The sequence below is a fragment of the Podarcis liolepis genome (assembly GCF_965112155.1).
Source record: "Podarcis liolepis genome assembly, chromosome: 4".
In the NCBI taxonomy this organism is placed as follows: Eukaryota; Metazoa; Chordata; class Lepidosauria; order Squamata; family Lacertidae; genus Podarcis; species Podarcis liolepis.
In genome coordinates this window covers 40,155,989-40,180,450 of record NC_139558.1, presented here as the reverse complement: position 1 = coordinate 40,180,450, position 24,462 = coordinate 40,155,989, and the positions used below count along the sequence as shown (strand labels likewise).

The following is a 24,462-nucleotide window of genomic DNA, read 5'->3' as shown; positions in this document are numbered from 1 at the left end:
ATCCTCCCCCTGCTCTGAAGTACCACAGGACTCGTTGTATTTGCATTTTCCTTCTGTGCGTAACACAAGGAAAACTGAAATGATTCAGCGCTCAGTGTTGATCTGCAGAGATGTGGGCGGGAGTTATAACATGAACAAGTTGCCAGTGGTTACGGCTTGCACTGTAAATAATCTCACTGAATGTCCTTTGCCTCCAGAAATAAGCACATTCGCTGCGCAAGGAAGCAAAACCACTGTTCTTGATCCAAAAAGATGATAACAGGGCAATCCTATGCATGTGTCCTCAGAAGGAAATCCTACTGAATTCAGTTGAGCCTAATCCCAGGTAAGCATGTATAGGATTGCATCCTAAGGGCATTTTCCCACACATAAAGCCAAAGGTGCTGTTGAACCTCTCTTGCTCTGTTTGTGCACACTTAGGTTGCAACCCTCTACAGCTGCCTGAGAAATTAGTGGGATTTACTGCTGAATAGATATATATGTGGCAGTACTATTAGGAAGGACAAGCATTAGAAAGAGAAATAGCTGGATCCAAAGTTTGTTGTTGTTGTTGTTTTATTAAATTTGTATACCGCCCTTCATCTGAAGAGTACAGGGTGGTGGTGGTTTCGAGTGGAAGTGTGAGGAAAAGACTGGCCATGGATGAAAATGGTAACCTCATTGTGCTGGGGTTAATTCCTTCCATTTTGCCAGGCCTAATCTTGGAGATGTATCCTTCAATACTCCTTTCATTATAACACCTTTGCTCCCTCTCCCCAACCCCAGTCCTGATTTAAAATTTCACCGGCTGTATTTTTGTTTTGTTTTGATTTTTAAACCTGACTAGTCTTTTCAGCTGGATCAGCTTCTGTCTTCTTAGCTTGTTTATCTGGAAAGAAGTTGATGTGGGAGGAATGAAGTGTTTTGCTGAGAGAACAGCACATGCAAAACCGCCTGATAACTCATTGCTGGGTTTTGTCGTGCGCCCCCCCCCCAACATAACAGCACTGGGAATATTATAGCAGCCCTAGCATGGTCATGATCCTTGCATTTACACCTCAATTCCTCAGGATCTGGAACTGGGTTTTCTGCTTCTCCAAACTCACTGAAAAAAGGCCCATATATACTTCATGCAGGCCTGGATCTGGGCAGAGGGACCTCTGGTGGGCTCCCTCCTCTGCCTGGGGGCTTTGGCAGGCTTTCCTGGCTGTGGTGGCAGCTCTCTGAGCAGTGCTAGGTCACTAGGCTTACCCCCCTTTTGCCTTTACCACAATACCTCAGCACAATGCTAGGTCAGGAGCACTGTGGGGAATTGAAAAAGGGTATCTGTCTGGCACTGGTCAGAAGATAGACTAAATCAATAAATAAGGTGGGCTGGCATCAGCAGTGAGTCCCTGCAGCTGTGCAAGAAAGCCAGTTGCTCATGTTGACCTTGGATTTGTGAACATCTGATTGACCAAGAATGTTTGGATACATTGAGCCCTGTAAATCCAGGTGGAGAGGGAGTATGTGTTACTATAATGCAGGAATGGGGAATCTTAGCCTCAGTGCAGTCCTCTAGGCCTCCCTATCTTGCCCTCAGAACTGTCCTCACTGTCTCTACAAGCCACAACCTTCACTGGCCCTGCTTTATGCCCTGAGTGTTTTGGCCTGGCTGGAACATGTCCTTGAACTCTAATAGCACCGCTTTCTTGTCTGGATGAAGGATAGAGAGGGGTGTGATCGTCTGAAGAAGCTAGCTGACAGGAGCGAGCCAGCAGTAAATCACACTGAGCAAGTTGGAGTTATTAGCAAATATCTGCACAGGAGTGTCAGGCCTAATGACACCTCCCCTCAGCTGTCTAAGTCCTCTCCTCTCAACAGTTCATCCCAAGCAATCTGAGACTGTGCCTGTGTGAAGCTAACTTCTCCTCCACCCTTTTCATACCTCTCCTGGTTCTGGAAGATGAGGAGGGATAGGAGCCTTTCACAGCAGGAGGGGGAGACATCTGTGCCTCTTCATCAGCTGAGTTCATCTCTGCCTCTTGGCTTCCCTCCTCTCCTACTTCAGCTTCTGCCTCTAATTCTGGACTTCTCTTTGCCAGACTCCCCCTGCTCACTGTGCCCTGTTACCTCTTCAGCTTCTGACAGCTCCTCCTCCCAGTCTGCGCCTTCTTCTCCCTCTGAACACTCATCATCATCCCACTACCAATCGCCTTCTTCTCTTGGGGGTTCCCCAGCTGGTTCCTCCCACCATTCCTCTGCATCCAGCCAGTCCATGACACTAGCCTACAATACAATGATAAGATCCACAGCAGTTGCTCTGCTCCTACTTCGCTGAAATTTCACTTCATGACTCCGACAAAGTCCATACAAGCTTACACCATAATCACATTATTCTCTTTTTTTATGTCTTTAAGGTGCCTCAATACCCTTTGTTGTCTTTGCTGTTAGAAACTAACATGGCTCCCCATCTGGACATTTGTAATGTGTAGACATCAGTCCCCAACATTTTGAGCAGAACATAGAGCAGGCTGTTCAATAAGCATTTTTTTTAAAAAAAATGCACATCATTGCATTACTCTCCTCTTGTTTATTTAATTTCTAGCCGCCCCCACCTCTCTTGAAACAAGTTGGCTGCAGGGATTACAAATAAAACAGGACACACACAATAATAACAACATGTCGATTTCCATGTTCTTCCACAGCTGCTTAACCCAGACTCTTGAATGCCGGCCCAAAAAGGAGAGGTTTACATTGGGTAAGAAGTTGCTTAAACTTTGAATGGGAGTAGGCCAGAGCACAACTGGATATGTGTGTGTTCATGTGTATATGCACACACACACACACACACACACACACACACACACACACACACACACAAGAATGCAGTTGTAAGGCAGCAAGCCTGCCGTATATTTGACCCTTAGGAAGGCACAAAATAGTTACTTCCTTCTGTCTAAAAATATACCAGATTTGTTGTCCACTGTGCATCAAAACAGATGGGCCTCAACCCAGACAGCATTGGGGACTTTCCAGACTGGTTGTTTATTGAGCATTCATGCTGATGTATTTAAAAAAGAATGTGTGGACATTATACGGCATTGCCTTCTCATTGAGCATTAATCCTGATCAGTTCATGAGGGGGTTATATGACATTAGTTGATAACTCACACTTTGCAGTGCATAGGATTGCTTATGTACCATACAGAACTGGTTCACAAGTCACAGTATGCTAAACTATAGCTTACCATGACCACTAGAACATGCAGGTAAGGAGCCCGCACCTGCAGCTGCTTTGCTCCTTTCTGCTCTGCATGTCTTCCGAACCTGGCCCACGGTTATGTTCCCTCACCAGTAACCATGAGATGTAGCCAAAGAATAAGCCTTGGCACCAAGGTTATATAATTTTGCTTACTGTGATGTGAGAAATGGGCCAGAGTTTGAGGGAGCAGCCAAAGCTTAGGAAGAGGACAATTTCTTGTTTTATGAACCCCTTAAAACCTCTGTGCTCTCAGACACAAAGCTGCTTACTGAGTAGAAAGATGACCTTAGAAAAGCTTCATTGCACTTCCCATCTCATAAGGAAGTGAGAGAGAAACTGCACGGTTAAACTGTGATCTTAAGAAGTCCCCAGTAACAGCGGATTGGTTGCTTTTACCCCTGGGCAAATGAAGACTTTTTTCTCTGGACAGAGATTGAAAAGAAACACACTCTTATAAAGGCAATGACTCTGTCTTGAACCCTAGCCAGGATCAGCTGCTTTCATCAGTCATGAGTTGAAGCACATACTTTAATTGTATCAAAATGTAGATAAATGATTTGATCTTTTGTATGAGGATTTGCTGTTTTTTTTCCCAATTTACACTTATCTGAACATAAAAAGATATGCTGGATTAAACTAAAGGCTTATTAAGTCCAGGGTTCTGATCTTTTGCACCTATGCCCAGTTTCAAAGCCAGGACATGAGTGCAAAAACACTCATGATCTCCTGGCACTGGAATTCAGATGCTTAGTGCCTCTGATCCTGGAAGCCAACAAGACTAGTATCCATTAAGTAGTAGCCATTAGCAAGGCCCAGCCCTACTAATAGGCAGGAATGTTCCCTTTCTCTTGTCAAGTGAGATTTCTGCATACTGGCATCCCAGGATCCTGGGGAGAGCCATAGCTCAGGAGCAAACACATCTGCTTTGAATGCAGAAGGTCACAGGTTCAGTCCCAAACACCTCCAGGTAAGGGGCTAGGAATGCCCTCTGTCAGAAACCCTAGACAGATGCTGCCAATCAGTGCAGCATATACTGAGGTAGCTGGATCAATGGCCAGTAGCTTCCTATGCCTTATTGTGCTGTAAATACAGTGTGCACAGGGTGGATCTTAGGCTAGCAGCTTTGCTGATTGTGTATTGTCCCTGCCCTTGCAGATAAATGGTAGGGATCAGTATGATCACATATTCAGCAGCCCTCAAAAGGGCCTTCCTCATCCCACCCCCCTGGGGAACATATTCTGCTACAGGTGTTATACCAGGACATACAGGGAATATGCTTCACTTCCTAGTTCCCACTCAGTTGCTATGAAAAACTGCTGGGCAATGAATATCTAGGTGCTTCCTGCAAAAAGATGTGTCTGGTGACTTGCAGAAAAATTCAGCCTGTCAAGGGATATTATTTGAGTTATTTATGTTGAATATAAATAAAGAAGCTTGATAGAGGGGTTGGCCTTGAGGAGTACATTACCCCAGCACTCCAGATAATGCACTGGTTTTCTACAGCCTTGTAGACACAATTTCAGAACAGGTAATTATCTTGTGATTGCTGAACTATACAGTCAGTTTACTTCCTTAATTTTATGGCGTTGTTCTGTATGAAACAGAAAGGAAAGACAGTGCATTTTTTACAAGGATGCAAATGGGCGTTGTTCTGACTGGAAATAACTGCCTCAGAAATGTTTGTGCAAGTGAGCAAGCAGGGAACGGTCCAGCTTGCTTTTTTGTAAACTGACAGAAAAACAGAGAAGATCCATACTGTTCAGCCTCTGAAAACTGTTTCTGAATCTGCTTCAAAATGTCCCTGCAAAGTCTGTACTGTACAGTATAAGGTGTGGGTGTGTAGCAGTTTTTGTGAAATTTGCAACACAGAGAGACACTTCACCTCTTTTAAAAGATGGGTAGATGTTTCAACTATTGCAGTTGCAACCTGTCAGGCTAGCATTTTGATCTTCAGCGTAAGCACTCAGAGGTCACATTGGTTTTGACAGAATGCAAGGACAGATGGTGAGTGCTTTTGTTCATCCAACATGGGAAAGCACACCATTCCACATAGTGGACTGGGCCTGCACACACACACACACACCGGCGAATCTGAGTTCTTTCTCTGAAACACACAGAGACATATAAACCAAGGGGAGCCAATGAGGTGCCCTCCAGATGTTGCTGGACTTCTGACAAAAATGCCCTGATGAAAATAGATTGCACACTCATGAACATGTTCACACTCAAGAACAGGTGGAATTGCCTTTTTAACATACAGTGTAGGTCAGTGTTAATTGTTTGTTTGTTTGTTTGTTTGATCTATACCGCTTTCTTTCAAACAATTAAGATGGCTAATAAAAATTACAGACAAAACTGCACTAAAAGTAATCTAAAAGTAACAACTGAAAAGGTCAGAAATGGCATAATCATATTTAACAGTAGCAACCAGAGAAAGAAACTCCATGGAGGGGATGTAGGTTTAGAGACAAGCTTGCAGAAGGTCGCTTAAATGGTTTCATGGCTGAGGCTTGAAGTCAGGATTTACTAGCACAAAGCTCACTTTCTTAGTCATTCCCATATTAAAATCACTTTACTCTGTGTAAATGAAACAACATGCAGCAGCCTCCTTCAAAAGGGTGCCCAACCTTAGTACAAAGAAGTACAGAAGGTGCATGTTTAAAGTTCTGAGTGCAGCCAAATTCAGCATCTTGGTCAAGCTCCAGGATGTGGTCTGAAACTGTTGCAGTGCAAAGCTTTTCTTGTGTGATTGCTATCATATTACACATGCATTGCAAAGACACCTTGACCAAAAGGAGAGGAGGGAAAGAATGATTCTGAAGTTTGGGGGAGGGTCTAGTTTTGTAAATGGTTTTAATCATATAAGCCTTAAAAGATTGGTGTATATGGAAGTTCAACTGCTGGCTATTATTGCTAGTGGCTTCCTGTGGGCTTATGCTCCACAGAGATAGCTACCGTAATCCTTTTGAATGTTACATTCACTAGCCACAAACTTCATATGCATTTGGGGAAATCATAGTGTCTTTATCCTACTATCTCCAAATAGCTTTGGGTAACCCCCCTCCCAAGAAGGGGTTATTTTCCTTTGTGAATTCTCTCCACATAGCACTAAAAAATCCCTCTGTTGTCATCTTCAGCATTCCCCAAGAAGATGCAAAGTGCTTCACATTTCCTTCTCCCACTTCCTGCCATAGTGAAGTGGCAACAGTTGGCTGTTGCAGACCAAACCATAATCTCATGCATTAGTCTACCTTGCCATGTAGCCACGAGATTTGGAATGTTGCCTCGTAGATTTGCTACTTGTAGCATATGAAAGAGCCCTAAATTGCCTGGAAAGGAATGGCACGAGTAGCTTCATTATGGCAAGCCAACATTGCTGTTGATTTGTATTGGACTTGGTCAAGACTGACATTTTCTGGATGCTGTTCAGTGTGGCTTGTGGTGGCATGCAAGAGAGTTTGCAGGTTGATGTTCACAATCAACCACATTTCTACAGAGAAGGAGCCACAAAGTTACACATCGCCACCTTGCACCCAATCAGATGATTGTGTGATTGCTCTGTCAGAAGTTTTTCAGTGGCCCAATGATTGTGCTAAAGATGCACCAGGCAGTGGCTTGTAAAGTGTGTGCTTGGTGAAGCAAAAAGAAAGAAGGAAGAAGGAAGGAAGTGAAAACATGGCCACAAATATTCTCACTGGCTAATTAGTCATGGGAATCGGTCCTAGGTTTGCATTGCTGGTTGTGAATACAAAATGAGAAAGCAGCAGGTTTCTTCAGTTCCCATAATGGGAAACCCCACACCTTCTAGAGACTTTAACAACAATAACTTTGTATATATAAGGGTGGTTATGAAGTATTGTACAGGTTACACATCTGCCATCTGCTTCGGGTTGGGAGAAAAGTGCCTTTTTTCAATAGCCGAGTAAATGCAATTCACTTTCAGTACATCACATTCTAGCAGTTCTTATGAAAGCTTTGGCAACCAAGGCTGATTCCCCAAGAACAGTTTATAATCTGACCTGTTCCCACAAAGAGCACCCAAAGCATGCTGCTTTTAGCTAGAGAAATATTTACATTTCATTTTTGTGTTATTTAGCCAACTCCGCAAGAATCCCATTTTGGGACGGAAACAAAAGTAAACATTTCTCCAATGTCAACACAGATCCCATATGCTCAAGGACATTTCTGATACTCAACAAGAATTTGCTCTGTGGGCTGGTGAGGAGGGGGTAATTTATTTGGGTTTAGCCGTTGAGTAAAATTTTATTTATAGCAAGTCTTTGATAAAATGTGACTCCTTCCTTCATTAGAAAGGAAAACAGAACTGACGTTTTTGTTTTGCTTGTCACAAATTATAAGGATTAAAGAACAGGCACATGGTTGACAATAGGTGTCATTTCACAAGCAGAACCAGTATATAAGCAGCAGAATAGTCTCTAGTCCTGCGGGTGTGTTTTGTACACTGTACAAACATTGCACACATGGAGCAGGTGTAGCCCGCCTGCAGTCCCCTACAGCAAGGGTAGCCAAAATGGTGCCCTCCAGATCTTTTGGATCTAAACTCCCATAATCCCTGACCAATGGTCATGCAAGCTGCGGCTGATGGAAACAGTAATCTAAAACATCTGGAGGGCACCACGTTGTCTACCCCTGCTCTCCATGGATGCATCGAGTTTCCACTTGTATGGTTCCCAGTACAATATAGATACTACAGAAATTTTTGTTGCTGTTCTTTTCATAAATAATGAAGCAGTTGAACTCAGCTGGGTAGAACATGGTGCTGATAATGCAAAGGTTGCAGGTTCGATCCCCGTATGAGATAACTGCAAATTGCTGCATTTCAGGGGGTTGGACTAGATGATCCTCAGGGTTCCTTCCAACTCTGCAACTTTATGTGGATTGGCAGAATAGATCTACAAAGAGTATTCTGCCCTTTTATGAGTGGTGAGCAATATCACTGTCATGCAAATGACCAATCTAGGATGTCTAATCACATCATGATGGAGGGTTAAACCTGGAAATGCATCTCAGAGCAGATTGAGATTCTGTCATCTGTCTCTAAGCATCAAAGTATCCATTTGTAAGGATCTTAGCCAGAGAGATATGTGTGCAAAAGGATTCTCATCCTTGGCCATGAATGGCTAAAACAATTTCGTTTTTGGTTTAGTTTAGCACTGCTAAGATGATATGCATTCATTATAATGGATTGCTTGACCTAGCACATCTCTCCCCATTCTTTAGCTCCCTAGAAATAATTTGTCTGTTTGAGGCAGTGTAATAGCAACCAACTAACGTAGACAAAAACTCACCTTTGCTTTTCATATCTGCACAGTTGCTAAGGAAGTAAGGGTTTCTAAGGAAGTTGCATTATGCCACACATTCCTCTTTGCAGAATAATAATAATTTTGAAGTCAAAGTGCATTAAGTAAGGGGAAGTGCATTTGAATCATTCTGGCAACAGAATTAATGACTGAAATGGCAGGAGTTTGTTTCATACAATACGTATGCAGGATGCATGCAGAAATCAGCAGTGCTGCATAAGTGTAAAAACCACAGCTAACATTTCTTTTTTCTTTGGCGATCACAAGTACTCCCAGTAGCTAACATTTCATATCAAGCCAAAAAGGAGAGCTGCTTTTCTGGTAGATATGAAGATGTATCTTGGGCATAATAAAAACCTTATCTACCTGTGCTGAGATTGGGCTAGTGGGGAGCATGGGAGGGAGATACCTTGTCATATGCTCTATTAGAAATGTTCTCTATTTATATGCAACTAAGGAAATGGTACCTTTCATTCTGAGTACCCTGTTGAAAATATTTCCTCCCTGTGCAACATAGCAGATAGATGATATATTCAAATGTAGGAACACACAGACATACACAAAAAACCCAAAGCCATTGGAAAGCCATGTCCAAAACAGCTGATCCATCTCCAAATGGGAATGATAAATCTGCGTAAAAGTTTCACAAATATGAATAGTCCAGGCCAATAAACAGACCAATCAAAGCAATGTCCCTCATTCACAAAGTTACTCTTGCTTGTTGCTGCACCATCCAAATGCAGTGCTGAGAACACTGCTTTTAAATCCATTTGGGTGGTCAGAATGCAGCTTGGCTAGACATTGTTTAAAGAGGTTACATTGATGCATAGCTAAGAGAAATGAATACAAGGCCTGCACATACAGCTCAAAGTTCATATTATGGCACTGTAGCTAGCCATTTATTAATATATCAGGTGGTATCCAACTAAGTTTTACTCAGGCAGTGGCTAAGATTCACTAATTTCAATGAGTCTACTCATGAGTAAAACTTAGTTGACTAACACCTGCTATCTTTTCTTCTTGTAACAAACATGCAACCAGAAGGTCTTCATTCTATAAACCACTCTTTCCCATTTCCATTCCCCAAAAATATCCTCACTTGTACACCTCAGTGTATGCTGAGGGCCACTGTGTGTGTGAATTGTGTGTTGGGTATGAAGGTATGAGCAGGGAGGCTGCTTCAAGCTTCTCCTCTGGGTAACCTTGATCAGTCAGTGCCACTCAAACTAGACTATATTCCAAGATGGCAAGAACGTGTTTGCATGTGTGTGTAAAAAGTGGTGCACGCCACACACTAAGTCATATCATTGCTTGTAAGTCAAGTTCATAATGTCATGAATGAAAGCTGGCATTTATACTGCCTCACACCCTAAACACAGCACTGCCTTTGGACCAAAACTGGGTTTTAAAATACCCTCCCCCACCCTGTCACATAGGGAACCAAGTAAAGAGCCCAACCCCCTGCTTGCAAACTCCCAGTGCACAATGTGAAAATATACTATTGCTTAATGTGCTGCTTGGGTTAGGAGGGCACGACCTCACTTAGTGCCAAACTGCCACAGCCCTCATACACAGCTTCAATGCTTTTCAGTTGAGCATATGCTGCGTTGCCTCCACGCTTTGGGTTTTAGTCATCACGCTCTGCATCCTGTTGCTTTCTGATTAAGATCGCTAGCAGGGTGGTGTCTCTCAATTGGTATTTTAAGAGTCTCAGCAGAACAATTTCCTGTGGCTTGTCCACAGTTCAAGAGGAAGCAAGCAGGGCTCGCTAGCAGCCTATTTGTTGATCGCTTTCATTTTGTCGTCAAATTCTTTCTAATGCTCTTTATTAGGAGTTGTCTCTCTTAGAACTCTAGTTCAACGCTGTGGATCCTGAGAGATGTAAACAGGCCAATCCTGTATTTACTCAGAAACAATGTTCCAGTGATTTCACTTAATACTTACTTCTCCATAAGACAGCAACATATCATACGCCTTGAGGCAAAGGCAAATGGTCTTGGCCCATTGAAATTTTGGATTTTGTTTTTGTCTTTGAACAGCTCTCCCCAACTCCATCTCATATCATAAATTGCCACTTGAAACCCCCCTCCAAATAAAAAAGCATTTACTATGCACAAAGGGGCTTGCTCTGTGAGGAAAAACAACTGTAAAGCTCCCTTGTGAATCTCAGAGTTCTTGGGTGGAACTTGGCTAATATGCTTAATGTTATGTCTCCATGGATTTGCCAAGAGAATTCATTTTGACATCATTTCAGAGCAAAGTTAGGCAGAATTGGGCATACTTAAGCCCATTGATTTGAATGGTTCTAGGTGCACCTAGCTCTGTTGCAGGTCTGGGCTGTTAAGCAACTGGTCCAGGAGCAAGTGAGTGTGTCTGTAATTACAAGTCCCACATCTTAAACGTCCACCTCCCCATGTTATCCTCCTGCTTCACTCAGCAGTAGAAGCTTAACAAGATTACTTTCAAACTGAACCAAACCCCGAAAGAGGAAGAGACATATTAAGGAATAAACATAAGCCACCAGGCTTTAGGTGGGGTGGCTTAAATGTTTTACCTTTTTGAGAATGGAGGGAACCCATTGATATTGCTGAAAGATTAATTAACAATCAGTTGCTTAAAATACATCCAACTTGGAAAGGCAAGATCATATTTGCATGATCTTAAAACTGTACGTTACTGGTAGTGAGCATCTTTTGTTGAAGAGGATTTCAGGTAACTAATCTGGTACACATTGCACAAAATGGAGCTCTCAGCAGTTCCAATATGCAGTCAATAGAGCCTGGTTTCACTTGAATACAATAGCCATTGTCAAGTTTTCATGAACAGCGGTATTTTAATTGACTATGAAACTGTGTGCGCGCACACATGCATGTTCCAGAGAAAAAACAGGTCTATTGCTTCTTCCTAGTATGGCTGAAAACCATATGTACAACTGCCCTAAGATGCATGGAAGAGTGGAATTTAAATGAGGTTATGAACAGAACAAAGAAAAGCACAGCCACTAAGGAGGTTGGAGCCCCCCCCCTCAACATACGAAGCACTGCTCAGTGCAGGAGTGGCAAACCTGTGGTCCTAACTGGACATCAAATTCAGTAAGCATGGGAGGTGATGGGGATAGTGGGAGTCTGGAAAGCTTGTTCCCCATTCCTAGAATAAATGGGAGTATGGCATTTAAGACCAAAATATTGGTGCTATGGAAATGGTTTTCTAGGAACCTTGGATATCAATGGTCACCTTATCTAAAAAGGGGGCTTGCTCATTTTCCTCCTCTGCAATGCACAACATTGTTAAGGGGTATTCTATGACAGGCATCTTCAGCCTTGTTGGACTCAGGATATGGGTCTGAAACATGCACTTGGGGACCCATTTCTTAAATATTTTGCCATATACTTGCATGGTGGCGATGCTGCTGTTGTGACCTACCTTGGATCACCAGTTGGAAGACCAGTGTTTTAGAGCACCCTCATCAATTTGTACAGGACAGCAAGATGCAGCTGAGCAACACCCACCTGGCGTGAACCACACATCTGCAACACCCAGGACTTCCTCTCAGGAGACCCCCAAATGAAGCAAGTTTGAAAGTTGCCACCTTAAGGAATTAACACTGACTGCAGCAGCCTGCCACCCAAAGCAGCAGCAATGACATGGCAAGGTGAAAAGAAGTCTTCAAATCATTCCCCAGCTGGAGGCTGCTGTGATGCACTAAAGACAACCTCCATGCACAGGCATCCAAAACTGCCAGGTTTTGCTGAACATGATTTTTTTCAAAATGTTGAAAGGGGAAACTGTTGCAATAAATATATTGCCCAAACACTGTCCATATAATTTGGTAGTCCAATGCCTTTTATAACAAAACTTTAAAATATATGTATTTTAAAAGCACAATATACAGGTTGTATAGTTCCTGCATAGACCTCTTAGAAATAAATGTGGTACTTTAAGTTATTTTTGCAGATTGCCCAATGAATGTTGAATCCTAATATGCAGACTGCTCTTGGCAGACAAAAGCTGGAGGGGGAAAAATGTTTATGCAAGAGTCTATAAAGTCATATAATCTCATGTTGGTATAGGCACTTATACTTCTTCCTTTGATAACAATTCTCAAAAAAATATATATACCAGATCAGTATAATCCAGATTTTAAAACATTTTATTTTTGCATATTAAAAAAATTGTGCATTCCAATAATTAAAATCATTTGAACAAAAAAAAATGGCACTCGGTTAACTGCATTTTACAGCTTGCGGGACCTTGGTACAGCTTTGCGTATATTCGGGTGTTACTAGATTACTGTAGTCCCTTCCCAGGATCTTCTCTCGAGACACATGCAAGCTCTTTCGTGCCACCAGGACCAAGCTGGACAGGCAGATGGAAAGGGCAGCGCCTTCGTTCACAGCATCAGTAGTTCTCTCTATTCTTTAAAATTTTTTTGGATGTGAAAGGGGCAGTACAGTCATTCAAACTTTATCCAACCTCTTTGCATCTTACAAAGTTAAAACAGCTAAAAGAAGTAAAATAAGAAGGCAATGCTTGTGGAATGTACAGTGCATAATTTGGAAGGGCCGGTTTCATTACGATTCACCCGCTTGCTTCTCCTGTTCAATTGCTGCAAAAGGGGGAAAGAAGGAGAAAAGAAAGAATAAGAAAAAAGGATTGTGCATGTGAAATGCAGTTAAATAGGAATCACATTTTTTTTAAAAAAACTATTCATTTAAAATTCATCAAAATTAGACACTGTTGAATAAATCTATTTTTAAAAAATTCTTTCAATATATTGCATTTATGTATACTGTGCTTAAAAGTCCCCTTATTTTCAGAAAATATGTTTTATTTTGTGTACTATATTTAATACTTCCATTTGTACATAAATTGCACAGCATCTTGTAAGGCGCTGAAACCCCATCCAGCAAGAGAGGAGGAGGAGGATAGCTGAAGGAGCCTGGCTCAGCCCTGCCTTCTCTTTGTCTCCAGCGGCCCACGCCCTCTTCTCATTTCCCAAGATCCACTTACTTTCTTTTGAAGGCAGTGGGTTTTTCTCTTGCGTTTCCGTCTTCTTCAACTTAGACTTGTCGAATTTCTCGATTTCAGCCATATCTGGTTTGTCAGACATATCTGCCGATTGATCTGCAGGCATGCACAAGCACACACACAAAAGAGGGGAAAGAGATGGTTATAGAGATTGCACCACCCTTCCTTCCTCTCTCCCCCCACCAACCCCACCCCTTTTCAAAACCGCTTGAATTCACTCCAACCAGCTCAGCTCCTCCTTCCTGATTCAGTGCAACACTACTAAACCCCCCTTACTTTAAAAGGCAGGTCTCTATATACTTATATTCATATGAGCTCATTTTACCTAAAAAAATTAAAATTGCACCACTGGGGGCTCAGCCTCAGATGAAACAGCACGCGGGGGGGGGGTGTAGGGAGGGAAGATAATCGAAAGGCTTGAAAATAAAATTTGAAAGAAACAGAATTTGTTCCAGGTGAAAATCAATTCGTTTAAAAGAAAAAAAATACTCCTTGTTTAGTGGTGGTGATGCATCTGCTCCAGTTAAGATCTCCCCACTAGCCTTTATTGCATGTGGAAAGCACAGCAGAGAAAACCGCACTTACAATAAAGCAAGCGAAGGATGAGGATGGTGAAAAAACGCCTGCGTGTATGCACACAATGCCAAGCGAAGCGAGCGAGACTATGCTAATCACTTTCTTCCATCTTAGTGTCTGGTCTGCCCAGCACATTTGGAGGGAGTCCTGCATTCTTCCCTCGGCACAAAGAGCTCGCGCTGCAGCTGCACCCCAACCACCGCCCTTCCTCTCCCTCTCTCTCGCCCCCTCGCTTTCTCCTTCCCGGGGCCGCCAGATCCACAGCGCCGGCTGCTCGCCGGGAAAACAAAGAGCTGCTCTCTTTTGTCGCTCAACATGCGGGGGGCGGCAGCAGCCGGTCGTCCGAGGATGCCTCCCCCTCCCCGCCCACATCTTCCCCTCTCCACCTTTCCGATCACGCCCCAAGTCCCCCTGCCTCCGAGGCTGGAGGTTTCGAAGCGCGCACACGCGCAAAACGCGCCTCTCCAAGGAAAGCGCAGCAAGCAGGCACGGAAACCGAACCAAGGTGCCTTGATCTGTCCAGCATGCCATTCTCTCCCCCTCCGGCAAACATCAGGGTCCAGGGGTGAGGAGGCGGGCAGAGCCTCCTCGCTCAAAATGATAGCAAAATAATAATAGCAACGATAAAGCTTGTTTCTCCACGCATTTAAACCGCCGCCTGGTGCATTCAGAAAGAAACCCTGGGTGTGTGTGCGTTCAACAAAGCGGAGACCAAAATCTCAACTGCCTCGAAAATCCAAGCCTACGGCAACATGCGGACGGAAAAAGGGGTGCTGAGATACCCCGCAAATAACCCCCACCACCGGAAAAGAAAGAAAGACCAGAGCCTCACCAGTGATGCGCTCTCTCCAGGTACAATTCCGCTCTTTGCAGCAGCTGCTCTGGACCGTCGTATAAAAGGGCGCTCCCCCTGCGTGACCAGTTATACCCCGATTCTATGCAAATCGCAGTGATGTCATCTTGAATAACTTAACTCTTTCGCCGCCCTTAAAGTTCCCGGCTTCCTCTTTTCTTCGCCCTCGGAGAGAGCCGTGCTACATAGGGAAAAGGAAAAGCCAGCGATTAAACCCACACGTACCGGGGGGGGCGCGGGGGGAGGAAAGAAGAAGAAAGTCGCATGTAAATTATGATTCGTATACATTCTTGTTCCCCGCAAAGGGGGGGGGGGCGGGCGATTTTGCATGCGGGCGTTTCCAGTAAGAGCAATTTTCTTTTTTAAAAAATAAAAATAAAATAATGAAAGGCTGCATTTCCTTGGAGAATTTCCTCGCACCCGCTGACTTGAGAAATGATCACGCCATACAGGCAGCGGGCCAGCGAGACCCACGGGAGGCCTACCTATGCAGAGCTCGACTAGAAATATGCTACGGTTTTTGCCCAGGCATCCACGAGGCATCCCGTGAGCCGCATGGAAGGAAGGTTGCGAGCTACCCTTTTGTGCTTCCTCTTTCATCCAAAAGGGCAAACAATGGCTGCTTGCTGCTCACTTGGAGTGAAACGCAGGCACCGTTTAAATTCACGACTTAAGGGTAAAAGTGCCACTCGGCTGGTCAGATATTACCTAGCTTACCTGGCCGGGTGGGGAGGCAGATACACCCTAGCTTACTTAGGGGGTGGGGATGACAAGTCATGTTGCCAGACGTGGGTGGGGTTTGTGGGGGATCGGTTTGTAATTTTGGATACTCTTTTTATTTTAAGTATCTATAAAAACAAGGAAGCATCAAGATTCTCTTGCTGCTGGCTGAGGACTAATCATTCCAGCACCCCTGAGCCAGGCATGAAAAAAATACCGAGGACCGTCCCGTTTCTGAAAGACATTTCCCTGAAATGATCGGGAAGTTGTGCGAGGAAGCGATGGCACAATATGCTTGAGCGAAGAAAGAAGCCTTGTAAAAAAACGACCATTGATGGCTTCGCCTTGTGCTTCTGTTTCCCTGACTGGGGGGTGTCTCTGCCGGCTGCTTCCAGTCATGCTTTACCCCAAAAGACTGCATACATCTTGCTCTTTTGTGGATTTCCGTTGTCGTTGAGCAACCTCTCCCGATTGATCACATTAGGAAGATTTCCTCATCTTCAACCCACCCACCCATCCAGCCCCCCATCTCCTCCAGTTCTTGACTGGCGGCCTCCTCCTGCTGCCTTTGCAGTTTGCTGCTGCAACCCCTTGCAACCTCATGCGCCATGCTTTTTTTTTTTCGAGGTTCAGCAGACAATAGCTCTAGTGTAGTGAGGCTGAGGTCTGCCCATCCCCTTCCCTTCCCCCCACCCCCAAGTCCTGCTCCCTCTAACTGGTTATTGCAGATCATGCCAGCTTCTTGCGCGCTGCCGCTGTCTGTTGCATGGTGGCTGGGGAGAATAAGCTGTAAAAAAGGGAGTGGAGGAAGGATTTCGCAACAGGCAGGCCTTAGCTGAGCCAGATCGAGGTATATTCTTGTTGCGTGTACAAGAATTCAGCTGAAGCTGTAGGGAAACATCCAGCCTCTTGTTATGAGACTCACTAAGGGCTGGGTGTATAATGCTGCTGAGAAGGGCTTCTCCTGAAAGATAAGCAGGAATTAAAAGGAGGACATTGTGGCACACACAAAAATATTGATGATGATTTTACTTAAGGAGGCATAGCAAAAGCAAAAAAGCTATGACACTGAGATTCAAGAAACATTCCGAAAAGGGGTTTTAAATTAATTTTCTCTTGAGTGACTGTACCACCTTTCTCCGAAATTACCTGAATTTGCTCATCGAGGCATAAGCACACAAAGGTGCAATTGCTCATTGATTAGCAGGAAGATTATTGCTTTAAGAGAATGGAAAGTTGGGGGTGGTTGTTTAAACGGTTTCTGGTGGCAACCCAGACTCTGAAGGGCGTGTTCCACACGAAGCATCAGTTTGAATGTTATGCCAGAAGCAGAGGACCTTTCTTCATCTTAAGGGCCACATTCCCTTCTGGCTAACTTTCCAGGGGCCACCTGGAGCCTTCTGGGTGGGGCAGGAGGTTCAGCAGGAGCAATGCGTACAGATTTTGCCTTTGTGTACCTTAGGCTAGTTTCTCCAAATTCTCGCACCCTCTATCTTCCATCTAGACACAAAAGAGGCACCAGCTGAGTCTAGGGCACATTCCAGCCAGGCAAAAAGCACTTGGGGTGCAAAGCAGAATCTGTGGAGGGTGAGGCCTGAGGAGGTTTCAAAAGCCAGTGAGAAGAGAGGCGCAAAGGGCTGCATTTCCCCCTTTTCCTTGGTCCTGAGGTTCTCCATTCTTGCATTACTCATTTGATATGGAAAATGTTAATTGAATGGTGTGTGTGTGGGTGTTTGTATACTGCCCCTTGCAAAAAGGAAATCTCTGCAATCAGAAATCTATCCTGTCGCACAGAGAGCTCCCAGACATCTAGTTTTCTATGCACAAATAGGTTTATCTTGCCTTTTTTAAATTTGAGGGAGATTTATTCAAGGAATTCCCCACCTGCCGTCTTAAACTGGTGGAGTCCAAAATCAGTTTTACTGCATGATCTGCTGTTTCTGTAAGCAGGACTGAAAATGTAACAGGAAGACAAGAAGGCTTAGAATATTTTTAACCCAGGGAGGCTTCATTCAAATCTCACTTCTGAGGTGCTCACTTTCAATTTTGTCTCCAGTTGATGATCAGCCTCAGCCATCCTGAGGAAACTTGAATGAAATGGGGTGGGGGTGGCATTGAGACAACCAATGAGTGACAGACAGATACAGCTTGTAGCAATTACTGCTGCTGTCAACATCACGGAAAGCTGATGCCCGCAAATGTTTCTCCACAAAAAAAGGTGACTACACACACATGGTCAAGAAGGCTGCTTACATATAGAAAAAATATTCCTGTGTCAACGAGTATTGGACTGCTGAGATGGCACATACACACACACAAAAAAACTTCAAAGATTTGTGGCCCAGTTTTCCACCTGAAAAATGCTGCTGGATTATATGCATTTTTAATTTTAATGACAAATTTTAAAATAGCAGAACATTTTGCATACATACCATACCTTTAAAGCACATTGCTCCCCCCCCCAACCCCGCAAAGGATCCTGGAAACATTTTACCCCTCAGACCTCACTCAACCTACCTTGAGTAGGATCATTGGGAGTCCTAGTTGGGGCCAAATAAGGGCCCTCTAACTTTCCGTCCTGTAATTTGATCATCTTGTGGGAAAGAATATCTTTATTTATTTTTATTTTTGCCTGACTCAGCTCAACTGAGCAAGGGCAATCATTCCACATACTCAAAAATCTTTAGACCAGTTATCTAAACATCACAGAATTGGCTTGGGAATCACTATTGGGTTTGTTAGCTTACTGCGTTTGCAAACATTGCTACAATTCTGTTTGACAGTTTTGCACAGTCTACGGTTGTTTCTACCTACTTTAGAAAGATGATCCTGTATTTGTATGCTTTTTTTTTTAAAAAAAAGTGTATTGCAACTTCTTAGGAAACCCCTAAAACCACAAGGCTCACACTTTGTCCCAAGAGTAGGTAGCTCTGCTGAAAAGAGAACTCTCTCTGTAGTATTATCTCTTGCAGGCATTCTGTATACAGTATTGGAAGGAGAAAAATAAAAGGGCCAAGTCCCTTTTAACATCAGGGATGGGGAACTTGTGACCGCCAGGGGGCACTGGACTACAACTCCCATCATCCCTGACCATTGACCATGCTGGCTGGAGCTGATGGGAGTTGAAGTCCAACAATGTTCCCCATCCCTGCCCTGAACACATGAATGAATAACAGCAGCAGTAAGAGATTAGCACCAATAGTATTGTTTTTTTACATTGGTTGTGTGTGTGTTTTACTTTCTAGAGGAGTAAATCAAGGAAGTTGCCTGACGCATTGTTGTGAGACTGCAAGTAGTACCACTCAGAAGTTCTAGATGAGAAGATACTTCCTTAACAGCCTGTCTTATTTGTTTCTCTTCTATTTGATTACAGCCAGTGGCATCACACTCTGCTATTCATTCCTGTACTTCTAATCACTGAAAATAACTGCATCATCATCACTGTCATCACTGCTCTCAATGAGTAATGCATCACCCATACCACACACTCACTGCGGCATTAATTATGGTCACCGTGGTTGTGTATAATGTTGCACGCCACCCCAATCTCTGAACAGTGTGAGATTCTAAGGCTTCCAGGTACTCAGGGTTCATGTTTCCTTCGGAATGAGGCACAGTGGAGACCGTGGTCTCTTTACGATATATGGTTTATTGACACATATATGCAACCTGAGCCTATGATGGAGGGGTTCACAGCACCCCAAGAAGCCTTTGCTTCTCCCGTAGCTGCAGCCTTGGATCCAAACAGAAATCAAGCGTGTCTCTCCTTTGCAGACTTCTGCCCGCAGCCTCTACCAGCAAGTTGAGGGAAGGGGGCTCACCCATTTGTTTTCTGGCACAGATCTACTTCCTTTGTTGCCTTAATGGCCCATTACCTTACCAGGAAGCTAGCCTGGCTATTCTTTGAATCTGAATCCTTTTAACACTTGCTGGATCCAGGAATTAGAAGCGAACCCAGGCATACAGCACACATCCCCCCAAACTCATAACAATGTAATGCCCAAGTTACATAAGTTCTGGAGTACAGTGGTACCTTGGGTTAAGTACTTAATTCGGAGGTCCGTTCTTAACCTGAAACTGTTCTTAACCTGAAGCACCACTTTAGCTAACGGGGCCTCCTGCTGCTGCCACACCACCACTGTGCAATTTCTGTTCTCATCCTGAAGCAAAGTTCTTAACCCAAGGTACTATTTCTGGGTTAGCGGAGTCTGTAACCTGAAGCGTATGTAAACTGAAGCATGTGTAACCTGAGGTACCACTGTATTTGAAAGTTTGCTACTTGGTTGTCCCTAACAAAAAGATTGTCCAACTGTGGGTTTTGGGGGCATTTTTCCCTGCCCTGCATGGATTGGCACAACTACATTTGTTTTTATCAATAATTGTGGAATTGTTTCCAACAAATATTCTGTTTCACAAACATTCTGTATGCTGAGGATACAATACTAACTATTGTCTCTTTCTGAACTGGCCATCTGAAAGAAGCTTGTAATTTTAATTGCCATTGTAAAAGGGAAGCTGTCTCTTAATTAAAACAAAATAAAGTTGTTACGTTTGGCCATAAACCAAGTTACAGCTCTCCTCCCCCCCCCCCCCCATAACTCAGGATCACTTTCTCATCAAGTGCCGGAGGAGTAAGATAAAGGGTTTAAAATGGTCATGACTTGCATTAATTTATATGCTTTGTAAATCAAGAGATGTGCATTTCCACTGTGGAGGTTTTCATATCTAAAACTGCTCGTGTTTTCTTTACTGGTATTACATTGCACCTGTTGGATTTTATCTCCCAGTAAGTATTTAACATAAAATTGAACTGACCTTCCTGATAGCTGGCCCATTAAATTAAGGGCAATCATTTGCTGATGAACAATGACTGCAACAGAGTATGTTCCACAGATTCCACCTCCTAGTTATTCCAAGGACAACTCTCAAGGAGAAAGGAGCTCTAGCATATCTAAGCCCAAGTAATTGAGAATGAAACAACACCTCTGAATCCTGGAAACTGTCGTTTGTTAAGGGTGCTGGGAACTGTACCTCTGTCAGGGGTAAACTAAAGTTTCCAGGTGTACACAACTTAAATCTGATGAGATGTAAAATCCTTACGATATTCGACTACATGAAAACTCCTAAAACGAGCTGTTAACAAAGCACGACTATCTTTAGAAATGCTTATGGGACAAAGTGAGCAGGTTGTACCTGCATGAAATAAAAAGCCTCAAAAATGCAATATCCCATGGACCTTGCTTTTTTCTAAATCTAAAGCAGAGTCAAGCACAGTGGAAGGAGGTAAAGGCGTGGCAGTCCAATGCAACAAGATGTCTGGGCAACAGATTTGTCCAAACACTGCAATAGCTGTCATCAGGAAGATAAAATAACTACCCTTCTGCTGTTCAAAATACATAAATTTTAAGCCAAAGCTTCAGGGCTGCCAGCCAGGCTCTTGCCTCAAGGGAAGATAAATGATATTGAGGTGCAACAATGCCAGTTTTATCTTGCGTCGCTCCGTTCGCCTTCCTCTATACTTCCACTTGGAACTCGGTCTGAGGATTTAGCTATGATTTCCTGTAATCTGGTTACCAGATTTTTTGATTTATTACTGGTCAGATATTTTATAACTTGCACAGCTTGTAAATTAGAAATGTTGTCTGAAGGTTACTTGTAGATATTTTCTTTCACTCAAGAGGGCATTCTCAAATCTTAATTTTGAAGCAATGCCAACTAAATATTTTTTTTTGGGGGGTGTAGTTTAGAACCATATTTTTAGGCATCTGAATCAGTTAAGGATTTATCCAAGTATCTTTGGGATTGTTCTCTACATTTGTGGGCATTACTCTCTTTTCGCACGTTACTCACCTGAAGCAGGTATGGGAGGTGGGTGGGCTGTGGGTCTGCATATGTAGCCCCACCTATAAAGTCACTTGGCTCTTCCTATTCCTACTGCTGATATTGCCACCGTGTTCATCATAACTGCAGCAGCAGGGAGCCTACGGACTCCCCATGTGATGTAGAACTGTCCTGGAGTGATCAGGGATCAGAATCATGCAGAGAGCTTCCAGATATAGGCAAGGCTCCCCCTGCAAGAGTTGTGATAGGTGTGGCAGTGATCTGGGGGGAGCTACATTATTTTAGGGGTGGAGCTCACCACGCAGCCCTTGTCACCAAGCTTATTCTTTTCACTGTGAAGATGGCTTAAAGAAAGGGTGCTTTTTTGTCTCATAAACAGCCCTTTACACATTTTGTCTTCCCAGTTTCTAAAATAAGGTCACGAGGAGTCACTGCAGAAGAATGCTTTGGTGTATACTCATGCCTGTGTATTTTTAAAAACACACACACACAGCTTTGGTCTTTTTGTGTTTTAATCCTTGTCTCTGTGTGGTACTTGCTTCTCTTTTTTCTTACTGTGCAATACTCAGTCTGAAGAAGATACCAGGGGAACTCAAAAGCTTGTTCATTGCTTGGTGACTTTTTTTTTTGTTTAGTCATTTAGTCGTGTCCAGCTCTTCGTGACCCCATGGACCAGAGCACGCCAGGCACTCCTGTCTTCCACTGCCTCCCGCAGTTTGGTCAAACTCATGCTGGTAGCTTCAAGAATATCGTCCACCCATCTCGTCCTCTGTAGTCCCCTTCTTGTGCCCTCAATCTTTCCCAACATCAGGGTCTTTTCCAGGGAGTCTTTTCTTCTCATGAGGTGGCCAAAGTATTGGAGTCTCAGCTTCAGGATCTGTCCTTCCAGTGAGCACTCAGGGCTGATTTCCTTAAGAATGGATAGGTTTGATCTTCTTGCAGTCCATGGGACTTTCTAGAGTCTCCTCCAGCACCATAATTCAAAAGCATAAATTATTTGGCGATTAGCCTTCTTTATGGTCCAGCTCTCACTTCCATACATCACTACTGGGAAAACCATAGCTTTTACTATACGGACCTTTGTTGGCAAGGTGACGTCTTTTAGATGTCTATAAAGGTGGTGACTTTTAGATGGTTCCAATAAAGATAGTAAGACAAGATGGGAGTGTGTGTGTGTGTGTGTGTGTGAAGAGAATCCCATTTTCTTATCTCCTATAATTCCAGTGCAAAGTTTTCTGATTCCATAAAGCTGCCAACCAACTCCAGGCACTCTTGGATGAAACAGGTTTTCTGGATCTGTTTCAGTTGGACTATATGCCTGGTTTGGGAAGGGAAACTGCTTCGGTCAGCCTGTGAGATGCCAAAAGAAGAACACGAAGCAGATGACCCTGTTGGTTCTCTTGGAACTCTCAGTGGTTTTCAGTACCAGCAATAGCAGCATCCTTATGGATAGACTGACTGAATTAAGGTTTGAAGGTTCTACATTGCGGTGGTTCTTCTCCTACTTGAATGGTCAATTCCAGAAGGTGGTGCTGGTGGAAATTACATTTGCTCTGGCCTTTGGTGTTCCACAGGACTCTGTTTTATCCTCCATATTATTAGACATCTGTAGAGATTTGGACCAAGGTATCATCAATATGTGGATGACACACAGCTCTACTTCTCCTGTTCAGCTAATCTGGGTGAGGCAATGGGTGTTTGGAACCAATGCAGTAATGGACTGAATTAGGGCCAATAAACTGAGGCTCTGTCTAGTTGGTTTGAGGTTCTATTAGCAGGCTGCTCACTTGCTAAATTGAATGGCGTTAAACTTGTTTTAGAAGGAACTAAATTCCAATTAAAGCAGGGATGGTGAACCTTTAGGCCCACAAGGCCTTCTCATTTTTCTCAGAATTGGGGCAAGTACTCTGGAGGTCCAGCAAATATTTTAAATCACAAAACATTCTGAAAAGTAAAGTGTCGAAATATAAGTTGTTAGACATTTAAAATATCCCCTTCTAAGTTGCTTCCCAAGTTCCCCACTTCCCTTAGCATAGCAGGAGACCACACGTTTGGTAAGTTAAAACTGGTTTACTTACAAACTCTTCAAACATCAGATTCATGTGCTTTTCCATACAGCAGCAAGAAAAGACAAGCAGCAAAACTTAGATTAGTTCCAAAAAGCTAAATGTTTCTAAATTATTTGTACAGAAACACAAAGATGGCTTGCTTAAGCATCCATTCAGCCAGCTTAGACCTCCTTGCTGGAAGGGTTCACATGGTGAAATGATGGTGAAAAGTGGGAGAACAAAGAGTTTGGTATTCCTTCCTCCTAAGGTGAGGGGATGTGACAGGACATCTTACTCTATTATCTTAACCCTTCATGCATTAATTAGTGTTAAGCATGTTGGTTATATGAAGCTGGATATATCCCACAAATATGATGTCAGATGTTGGACAGGTAAAAACCTGGTTAAGCTGAAAGGGGGTTTCTAGGTACCACCAATCAGTTAAACAACTCTGAGAATTGTAGCTCTGTGAGGGGAATAGGGGGCCTCCTAACAACTACAGTGCCCAGATACTTTGGGGGAAGCCATGAGTTTTTAAAGAGGTGTAATCTTTAAATGTATGGTACAGATGGTACCTCAAAGGAATAAGATACCTCTCAGGGCCTAGACCTAGCTATTCTGTAAATAATAGTACACATTTGACCTGAATTCAGTATTTTATTCCTACTGAAGCCATAATATATGTTTAAATAAATATTAGTGGCAATTACTTAATGAGAAAATATCTGCACATAGATCCTCCCTTGTAATATTTAGTTCAACTGTGGTGAAATTATATAATTTGATGGCAGTTGGGAAGTTGCTTGTTGTGCAACACTCACTCATTACAAAATATGCCAGGATATAAAAGAG

The 24,462-nt window shown here is 43.3% G+C and overlaps 1 protein-coding gene and 1 long non-coding RNA gene across 3 annotated transcripts; one reads left to right on the top strand and one right to left on the bottom strand.

Annotated features, from left to right (window-relative positions):
* Positions 1–206: 206 nt before the first annotated feature.
* LOC310706396 lies at positions 207–13,048 on the top strand. Its single transcript, XR_014525832.1, has 3 exons — positions 207–325; positions 2,667–2,719; positions 11,453–13,048. It is a non-coding gene; the product is annotated as an uncharacterized lncRNA (long non-coding RNA).
* TMSB4X (thymosin beta 4 X-linked) lies at positions 12,677–15,141 on the bottom strand. Of its 2 annotated transcripts, none has more exons than XM_083502154.1 (3): positions 14,981–15,141; positions 13,555–13,668; positions 12,677–13,150 (listed from the first exon to the last, which is right to left on the bottom strand). In XM_083502154.1, exons 2-3 carry the CDS (start codon positions 13,652–13,654, stop codon positions 13,116–13,118), a joined length of 135 nt encoding a protein of 44 aa, XP_083358280.1. In that variant the 5' UTR covers positions 13,655–13,668; positions 14,981–15,141; the 3' UTR covers positions 12,677–13,115. The 2 variants fall into 2 exon arrangements, with proteins under 2 accessions (XP_083358280.1, XP_083358281.1); XM_083502155.1 differs by having other exon boundaries at positions 14,970–15,060.
* Between the last annotated feature and the right edge of the window lie 9,321 nt (positions 15,142–24,462).

What these genes read in the sequence shown, in the direction of transcription:
- TMSB4X (XM_083502154.1), bottom strand. Translation starts at nt 13,654, where the DNA reads ATGTCTGACAAACCAGATATGGCTGAAATCGAGAAATTCGACAAGTCT. An exon ending in CCCACTGCCTTCAAAAGAAA is followed by an intron (nt 13,151 to 13,554) that starts GTAAGTGGATCT and finishes CCCCTTTTGCAG; the next exon opens with CAATTGAACAGGAGAAGCAA.